This window comes from Medicago sativa, chromosome 8 (assembly GCF_051527215.1).
Source record: "Medicago sativa cultivar Bolivia chromosome 8, Bolivia_mono, whole genome shotgun sequence".
Lineage (NCBI taxonomy): Eukaryota > Viridiplantae > Streptophyta > Magnoliopsida > Fabales > Fabaceae > Medicago > Medicago sativa.
Window position 1 is genome coordinate 15,362,114 of NC_140756.1, and position 10,334 is coordinate 15,372,447.

The following is a 10,334-nucleotide window of genomic DNA, read 5'->3' on the forward strand; positions in this document are numbered from 1 at the left end:
TTGATAATAATAATTCATAATAATTGATTATTACCAATTCATAATGAATTAACTAAAATAACAATTGTAATCATACATTTGAGCTTAAGGATTTCCGATCCCTATTTCTGTTCATAAAATTGACAATTTTATTATAATTTTAGTGTATAAATGTGTTTCTATTGTCTATACATCTAAAAATTAAAGCGATATAAATTCCCCTAAAAAATCCTATATGATATAAATTCTCCTAAAAAAAACCTATATGATATAAATTGTCAACGATATGCATCTTAATCAAGGTATAAGAGTTTTATATTTTTGGGGCAACTTGAATGAATTAGGGTTTTGCTCGTTGTCTGTATATAGAGGTGGGATATCAACCACTTCCTGGACGTAAAAGCAACCATTTAACTCAGATGATGGTTACTTAGCTCCGTTCTCACATCTATCATAATTTGTTTAATTTATCCAAGTATAGTAAACACACACATATCACATGTATGACTTGGTCTGTTCATGTCATTGGATCGTGTACCTCGACCTGAGTAGGTATCTTAAGACAATGTCGATCCAATTTTCAAAGTTTAATCTCTATGCATTAGTTTTCAAACAATATTTTTTCCTCCTCATCAAAGTATTTCTTCAATACAATATTTACAATTTCGAAATATACATCACGTTTTTGCCTTATAGACGAAGTAGCAATCACAAATTTTTATAACTTTTTCTAATTAATGACAATGACAATACACTCACAGTAAACACAATAATATTCACCTTCCTCTAGTCGTATAATTAATTACAAAATACTGTATGAGAAATATTAACTTGTGTTCTTAAGGCACAACTTAATGCACAAGTTAAGAAACTAAAGATATAATTCCTTCGTCCTATATTAAATGACACAGTTGATTTTGTCACATATATCAATGTACAATTTTGATCTTAAATAACTTTACTAATCTATTAGAAAAAGTTATAAAAATTTGATATTTTGAAAATATTCATCGAGATGAATCCAACGATATTTTATATGACATTATTTATCTTTGTATATTGATAGAAAAATACAATCAAAGTATGTTAGGCTAATAGTGCACATTTTCAAATAGGTCATCTATTATAGGACGGATGAAGTAAATATTATATTGGAAATTGTGCATTGCATATTTTAGAAATTTAAAATCATATCATTTCAACACAAAATTTATGTTTTAATTCCATTTTTGACTTATTAACTTATGTTTTTAGGGCACAAGTTATTATGACCCATAATGTATTTATAAGTTTTTTCTACATTGCTTCCAGATAAATTGGGGGTAATTTACCACTATCAAAAATAAATCTCATTTTCTTCATTTTTATTTCAACATTTGATTACAATTTTCATTTCAAGAAAATCAAACTTCTTCATATTCTTCGTTCAATATATGATCTCCATCTCTTTCGTTATATAATCGATTCATACTTGTCATTATGAGTAAATTACGCCCAATTTATCAAAGGGTAAAGTAAGTCTCGTCATTTTTATAAGATTATTAAATGGTCACTGATTTATGAATGTTGAAATAGCATTGCTCTTTTTTTAATAAAGAAAGTGGCAAATCACAATCGAAAACTCGAACAAATATATGTCATTTAAATGAGAAATACTTGCTTACAAACAAACACAAATCTAAACTATTTAGGCATGCTTATACGACTGCTTTTTTTTTAAGATAAAATAGTTGAATGATGTAACTAATCTATTTATCATTTAATTTTCTTCATTCTTTTTTTTTTAGTTTTGAAAGAATTTTCTTCATTCTTGTGTGTCTAAATAAATTTATTTGTATTTATGTCTATAGTGGCATTATAGGTATCTTATTTCCAGTATTCCAGACAGAGAGTACATCGTACTATTGTATCTTATTTTTTGAATTAACCGTGTACTATTGAATCTAACAATAACACTCACACTGAACACAATAATATTCACCTTCTCTTTCCTTTCCTCCACTCACACTCTCACTCTCTCACTCTCACTCTCACTCTCACACACATGCACTCAAATCTACTTTATCTTCTTTAAATTTTCTTCACACCAAAACAACTCTTCCACTCATCACACCCCTCTCAAAATGGCACCATTTCCTTACCTCATTATTCTCTTATTCTTCTTCACTACCACACTCACACATTCTACTTCCACCCCACAAAAACAAACCTTCATAATCCAAGTCCAACACAATTCCAAACCATCCATTTTCCCAACACACAAAAATTGGTACGAATCCTCACTCTCATCAATCACAAAAACAACCTCAAACAACATTATCCACACATACGACACCGTTTTCCACGGTTTCTCAACAAAACTAACACAATTAGAAGCACAAAATCTTCAAAAACTAAGCCACGTCATCACTATAATACCCGAACAAATCCGAACACTTCACACAACACGTTCACCAGAGTTTCTCGGGTTAAAAACCGCCGCGAAAACTGGGCTGCTCCATGAAACTGATTTCGGGTCGGATCTTGTTATCGGAGTTATTGACACCGGAATCTGGCCGGAGAGACAGAGTTTCAACGACCGTGAACTTGGTCCTATTCCGGCGAAATGGAAAGGAAGTTGCCTTGCCGGGAAAGATTTTCCGGCGACGGCGTGTAACCGGAAGATCATCGGAGCTAAGTATTTCTCCGGCGGGTATGAAGCTACAAGCGGGAAGATGAATGAAACGACTGAGTTTCGTTCTGCTAGAGACTCCGACGGTCATGGAACTCACACTGCTTCAATCGCCGCCGGAAGATATGTTTCTCCGGCGAGTACTTTGGGTTATGCTAAAGGTGTCGCCGCCGGTATGGCTCCGAAGGCTCGTCTCGCCGTCTATAAAGTTTGCTGGACTGGTGGGTGTTTTGACTCCGATATACTTGCGGCGTTTGACGCCGCCGTCGCTGACGGTGTTGACGTGGTTTCTCTCAGTGTCGGTGGTGTTGTTGTGCCGTACCATCTTGACGTCATTGCTATCGGTGCTTTTGGAGCTTCTGATGCCGGAGTTTTTGTTTCGGCATCAGCTGGTAACGGCGGGCCTGGTGGGCTCACCGTTACCAATGTAGCTCCGTGGGTGGCAACTGTCGGTGCTGGGACAATTGATAGAGATTTTCCTGCTGATGTGAAGCTTGGAAATGGTAAGACTATAGCTGGAGTTAGTATATACGGTGGACCGGGTTTAACTCCGGGTCGGATGTACCCGGTTATGTATGCTGGCAGCGGCGAACACGGTGGTGGAGAAGGTGGTGATGGTTATTCATCTTCACTTTGTTTAGCAGGTTCTTTAGATCCTAAGTTTGTAAAAGGAAAAATTGTTGTTTGTGATAGAGGGATTAATTCAAGAGGTGATAAAGGTGAAGTGGTGAAGAAAGCAGGTGGGATTGGGATGATTTTAGCTAATGGGGTGTTTGATGGTGAAGGGTTAGTAGCCGATTGCCACGTTTTGCCTGCGACGGCGGTTGGGGCTATAGGTGGCGATGTAATCAGAAGTTACATCGCCGATGGAGCTAAGTCGCGGTCATTGCCAACCGCGACTATTGTTTTTAAAGGAACTAGGCTTGGGGTTAGGCCAGCTCCTGTGGTGGCATCATTCTCAGCGAGAGGGCCTAACCCTGAATCGCCTGAGATTTTGAAACCAGATGTTATTGCACCTGGTTTGAATATTCTAGCTGCTTGGCCGGATAGAGTTGGACCTTCTGGAAGTGCTTCTGATCATAGAAGGACTGAGTTTAACATATTGTCCGGTACATCAATGGCTTGTCCTCATGTTTCAGGGTTAGCCGCTTTGTTGAAAGCAGCTCACCCTGATTGGAGTCCAGCAGCTATTAAATCAGCTCTTATGACAACTGCTTATACTGTCGATAACAAAGGCGATCCAATGTTGGATGAGTCTAATGGGAACGTGTCATCGGTGTTTGATTATGGTGCAGGACACGTTCATCCAGAGAAAGCATTGGATCCTGGTTTGGTTTATGATATTTCAGTTTATGATTATGTTGATTTCTTGTGTAACTCAAATTACACCACCACGAATATTAAAGTGATCACAAGGAAAATTGCAGATTGTAGTAATGCTAAAAAAGCAGGACATTCTGGTAACTTGAATTATCCAACATTATCTGCAGTTTTTCAACAATATGGTAAACATAAAATGTCTACACATTTTATTAGGACTGTGACAAATGTTGGTGACCCAAAATCAGTTTACAAAGTAACAATTAATCCACCTGAAGGAATGGTGGTAACTGTGAAGCCAGATATGTTGCCTTTTAGAAGGGTTGGTCAGAAATTGAACTTTCTTGTTAGGGTACAAACTAGGGAAGTTAAGCTTTCACCTGGAAGTTCTTTAGTAAAGAGTGGTTCCATAGTTTGGTCTGATGGGAAACACATTGTCGCAAGTCCCTTAGTTGTGACAATGCAACAACCTCTTGATTAGTGTTCTTTTGAGGTTTTATGTGTGTGTAGAAATTTTGGCTTTTTATCCCATCTTGTGATAAAATTAGCTCTATATGTATAATATAGGGAATGTATTTTTTTCAGGTGTTTCATTTCTAAGAAGTGGTGAAAAAGTTGATTGTAAGAAATGGTATGAAGGAGAAAAAAGTTTCATAAAAATAGAAAGTATGTATATCTTTGATGTTGTAAAATTAAGAATGTATGTAACAAATGTTGTGTTTGGAACAGGACATGTATATTGGAAATATCTCTTTCCTTTTTGAGTAAATTATGTTGAACACTTTTTTTGTACATATATATTTAGTAAACCCATGTGCATAAAGAAGATGATAATGTTTTTATGCGGAAAGAAACTTTGTGGTAGAAGAAACCAGGTTGTAAACTAACTACTGCACAGAAGCATGGATAGATATTAGATACTGTGATTGTGACAAACAGAACAGAATCCATCAAAATGTATTTGTTTGTGATTATTTTATTTTGTTGATTCTCTTTTGTAATGATCACATGATATACTGTGACCATGCATAAACAACATTGGCAGAGAGAATATAATACTTTTTATGTTCGACAAAAGAATATCCTAAATTTTTTAAAAAAGAATCTTGAAGATATATTTATGATTGTCTGGTAGGGTTGGCAATGAAATGTAACAATTTAAAATTAGTTGGAGACTTCATGTGATGACTAATTCGTTGAATGTGGTTAATAAATTAAAGGAGTGGAATTTGAGTCAAAAAGTTAACTTGTTAAACAAATAACTTGAAGTAGAGCTATGTAAATATGATACAACTTTGAGGTGTGATATTGTACCCTCTACTTGTTGCAACTAATAATTCTTTCTTTTTACTTTGAGGTTTGATGCAACCTTATTTATATTATGAATATTTTGAGTTGTAAATATTATTTTGAAATGAAACTTGTGTCATTGAAAAGTTGCAAGCAATGTTTATGCATGTGTCTTTAATTCTGCGGTGATAAAAATTAATCTTATAATTATGATCAAAATTATTTTGATTATGTATTTATCAAAACATGTGTTTGGTAGGGCAGGCATTGGACGCAAACATGAGTTTATAGAAGCTACTAAGTGATAGCTTTCACGTTAGACGTGAGTTTGAGAACTTAGACGTGGAACCAAACAGTCTATAAATGGGTTTGAATAATCATTTCTGACCCTATAAACTTATGTTTAATGCCTTCCAATGTTTTTTTACAAGAATCTAAACAAGTCTAACCAAATTGCTATCGGGGATAATTGAACCTGAAATAATGAGAAAGAGCACACTCTAACATCCAAGGCAACATCACCATCAGGGCAATACAAGTGGATTTGTTATCCAATGTTAATCACTAATTTAAACCACTTTGATTTTTGAATTGCAATGGTATATGCAGATACTTTAGTTTGAGAGGAAATACGTACATAAAACAAAGAATAAAAATTTTCTTTACAAAAATAATGAGTAAAGTTTATTAATTTTTTTAAAAATAAAGTTGATGACCTTATGTCCCGGTGTAAACTTTTTGCAATCCTAGTTCTTGTAAGAATCCCAATAAATGAACAATTATTTGAAAATGTTTTTGCTAACTTTATGTGCAGGATTTACAAATTTGTAGATGCATCAAAAGTTCAAAACTGAAATTGACAGGCAAAACACACGGAATTTTAAATGATGAAAGTTGAATCAAAGCTAATTTAGACGTTTCAAACAAAGCATCTTATAGCTGAAAAAAGGGTCACTTGAATGTAAATTTGTATGCCAAACATGACCCAACACAGTAAAATTTATTATTATTTATAAGTTGTTTGTCGTGTGTGTATCATTAGGTCCCCCTTTGTGTTTTGTTTTTATCTTCTTATCAAAACTGTAAAAATAGATGTTTTAGGATGTGATTGCATGATTAAATTAAGGTATTGGACTAAAGTGATAAATACTTAAAATTCATTTTTAAAATAAAAGATTAAAATTATAGGTTTTTGTCTTGCATAACTAAATTACTCTTTTGCCCTATGAAGCCCGGATACGTAGTACGAATACGGGTACGTGGATACGCAAAATTTTTAAAATTAGGATACGATACGGCTAAGATACGTTAACAACATATTTATACTAAAATTTATATGCATGTAAAATACTTAAAAAAAACATTGATTACCCTTCAATACTATAATCATCAAAGTCACAATTTTCAAAAAATAATACATGTGATCAAAATAAAAAATGTAAAGTTTTTGTATAAATCATATTCTATTTTCATTCATATGTTAGGTTATCTCATCTCTCTTGTTACTTTCATCCACCAAAAAAATAATTTTTAATTGGTTATCGAAAAACAATTATAGTGATTCATATCTTAAATTGAATTATATACATCTCCATTGAATTTTCACAACACAGTCTCATTTTCTTTACACTTCATTATTTTTCAGGATACGTCGTATCTTATAAGTATATGTGTGTATCTGTCGAGTATCTTATAAGTATCCGATAAAATATATATTTCAAATCAAAATAATTAATTCCGATACTCCGAGGGTACGTATCCAAGAGTATCCGCGGAATATCGGTATCCGATACAGATATGTCTCCATTTTGGAGTATCCGGGCTTCACAGCTCTTGCCTAATGCTTAAATCTATTTTTTTACCATTGAATTGATAAATCACATCATATTTTATAAGAAAAAGTAACGGTACCTATCACGATTAAAACACCGGATGTACTCTCTACTTGTTGCAACTAATAATTCTTTCTTTTTACTTGTTGCATGTACTTTTTAGTCATTAATTTCTCTTGTATCAGCAGATACTAGTAGATGAGAAATAATTCTCTTGTACTTTTTAGGTCAAACACTGGAAGACGCAAATGCTACTTGCTTTAACTTTGTTGCCGACGATGACCCATATTATTTTGTCAAATTATTGTCGAAGGTCACACTCTGTGAGAGAAGTCCGTACCATGTTCCTTTTCATGGCTAAAAGTAGTATTTGTAAGTGATATTTGGCATATGGTTGAATATGACAAATTTTCTTCCCTCTGTAGAGTTTGATTAGAGATCTTTGCATAGACATTTGCTGATTTAAAACTTCTTCTATAAATCACTTGTCGTTTAACAGACTACGCGGTGGCACACCGCGTATACAAGGTTAAAACTAGAAGAATTTTAATTCTATTTAAACTTGTACTCCTACAAATCTCTCAAAATCTCGAATATGTCTTGACATTTTTAAAGAAACAAAACTCTCCCACCCGAATGAGATTTCGGAACTTATTAGTTTTTGAATGAAAAAAGTGTTTCCCAAGACAAGAATAAATAATTATTCCAAAAAATTAAGAGAATCGAGTTTGTAAAAAAAATAAATTTTGGAAAACTCAATTTGAGATTTCCACAAAATATGTATAATATCCCAACAAAAAAAAATCAATGTTTGACATTTGCAAAACTATATTTTTATTTCGGAAAACTCAAATATCCAAAAAAATTGGAAGATAATTTTAAAGATTTGGCCATGGTCCAACCGTAGCTAATTATAAAAAAAATCAGCAAATTCAGTGTTTGATTTTTCCGAAAATTCAAAAAAAAAAATCAAATAAATATTGTAGAATAGATGTTTGGAAGAAAATAAAATAAGACGTTTGGAAATTTTTTCGAGCTAGTATGTAAGGGGTAGGAAGTAAAATATTTCTAAGCTGGACTTTATTCAGAACCCAGTAACAACTAATAAGTGGACTAGCCCAATCTTACATGTTTATACATTGAAAATTGCTCTTCACCCATATAAAATTGCTCCCTCCTACGTAAACAGGCCACTCACAACGTGAGTTAACTCACGTTCAGTGTAACCAACGTGAGTTAACTCACGTTGAACGTGAGTTAAATCACGTTTCGAACACCAACATGAGGTAACAAACCATGCAATTTGGTAAATCCTTTTTTGTTTTGTTTTTCGTCTACACTTGGCAGTGCTAAAATTGAAAATGTGAACCAACACAAGACTTAATATTTGACCTTTACCGTAAGTAGGTTGTAAACTGCTACTTTGTATGTCCATTGGATTGATCCTTGTGCATGTTTATTTATGTGATGTTTGTGCATTGAGACCTTTTCCTAATTACTCATAAGACAACTGCTTTGTGTTTCAACACGTGTTGTAAGTAAGCAAAGACGATGACTTTTTGTCCGGTAATTTCTTATCCCTGTTGAAACTTAATCTAGTTACCATTGAAATATTTGAAGTTCACCTTTTCATGTATTTGTTACGACTCATGTAGGTTATAGGCCAACGCGAGTTAACTCATGGTGGTTACAGTGTGCGTAAGTTAACTCACGTTAGGGGTATTTTGGTCAGTTCACGTGAGAGTAAGCAATTTTGTATAGGAGAAGAGCAATTTTCTTAATACATTTCTAGCCTATTGAGCTTGGCCAACCTATATGAAATTAGAGGCAACCAAGCATTAGAGAAAGTAACCAAGAGCTTCCGGTTTAATGTTTCATCTATTTTGTCTATGCTTTATTTCTTGTTTTACTTGTATTGAGGAAGGTAATTAGTTTAACTTTTTAGTTTAATTTGGGTTAATCCGTTTGAGCTTTATTTCTATATGTACTTTGATTCTAGCCAGCTTGATATTTTTCAACGTTGGCTTGTTTATCTATGGAATTATATCTTTTTCAACTAAAAGAAAAAGGTTATACTGTTATAGTTCATTCTTCTATATGCTCAAATCTATCTCTTTCAACGTATGAGGTGTTGAAGGGCAAGGGTGGCGGTGGAGAATGAGTCATTTTGCATGGGAGTAGGATTTATTGGAACAATGTGTTTCTTTGTTAGATATCATTTTTTTTGCACTATAATGTGTTAGATTTAATTCAAGTTCAGTTTAGATATGATTAGTGTTTTAATCAAAGTTTGTTTTGATTAAACACATCATAATCAAGTTGGTTAAAAGTTTTTAGACTTTGCTTGTTTTTAGCAAAGTTTAGTTAGGGCTTGTGAGGTAACTTGTAACGCAAGCCAAGTGAATAAGTTTTGTATATAAGCATGTTTGTAAGTCTTTTTCATAACTATTGAATTTACAACATTACAAACAATAAACCTTTCTCTTCTAATTCTTCTCTTTTCTCTCTGATTCCTCTAAAATCAAAACCCTAGATTCAAAAGAACTCTAACTTGCTTTGCAAGTAATTGATTGATGTGCTAACATAATGGTGATGATAAATAGACTTGGATTCATCACTCTGTCGAAGGTTTACTCTCTCAAAGAGACTTAAATAAAATTATCATTTTTTTTGTTGTTGAAGAAGGGCTTAAATAAAAGGATCGTTACTTGCTTGGAGAATGTTAAATAAAAGGATCCCAACCAAGGACAATCTTATTCATGTGCCATCAGGTTCTATGTTGTTGTCTTGTCGAGAGGGTGTGGAAAGGCAGAAACTATTAATCATGTTCTTTGTTTGCTAGGTGTTTCCTTCTTTTCGTTGATTATCTTGAAGGAGCATAATGCAAGAATTTTTTTTTTTTTTGTAACAAGGAGTGTTCGTTGGACAAGTTATTAGAACACATCAAGGTTGTCCTCGTGAGTTTAGCTCAATTGATAAGGACAGTGCATAATATATGTAAGGTTCGGGGTTCAAACTCCGGTCACCACAAAAAAAAAAAAAAAACGCATCAAGGTTCATTCTTAGTGGTGGGCTGATGACGCATAACCTTCTTTCTTCTATGGTTTTTAGCTTGTAGTGGTCTAATCAATTGTTGTACGTTGGGTTGTTTACTATGTAATCTTTCTTTTCAGTTTTTTTTTTTTTAGTACTAGTTCGCTTTGGTTTTTTATTGTCATCACTTTTTAATCCTTTTTGATGGT

General features: G+C 33.5%; 1 protein-coding gene across 1 annotated transcript; it reads left to right on the plus strand.

The window, feature by feature from the left end:
* The first annotated feature begins 2,081 nt into the window (after nucleotides 1-2,081).
* Nucleotides 2,082-4,739, plus strand: LOC146897282 (Subtilase family protein). Its single transcript, XM_085731976.1, has one exon. The coding sequence runs from the start codon at nucleotides 2,103-2,105 to the stop codon at nucleotides 4,449-4,451; it is 2,349 nt and encodes a 782-aa protein (XP_085588102.1). The 5' UTR covers nucleotides 2,082-2,102; the 3' UTR covers nucleotides 4,452-4,739.
* The last annotated feature ends 5,595 nt before the right edge of the window (nucleotides 4,740-10,334 follow it).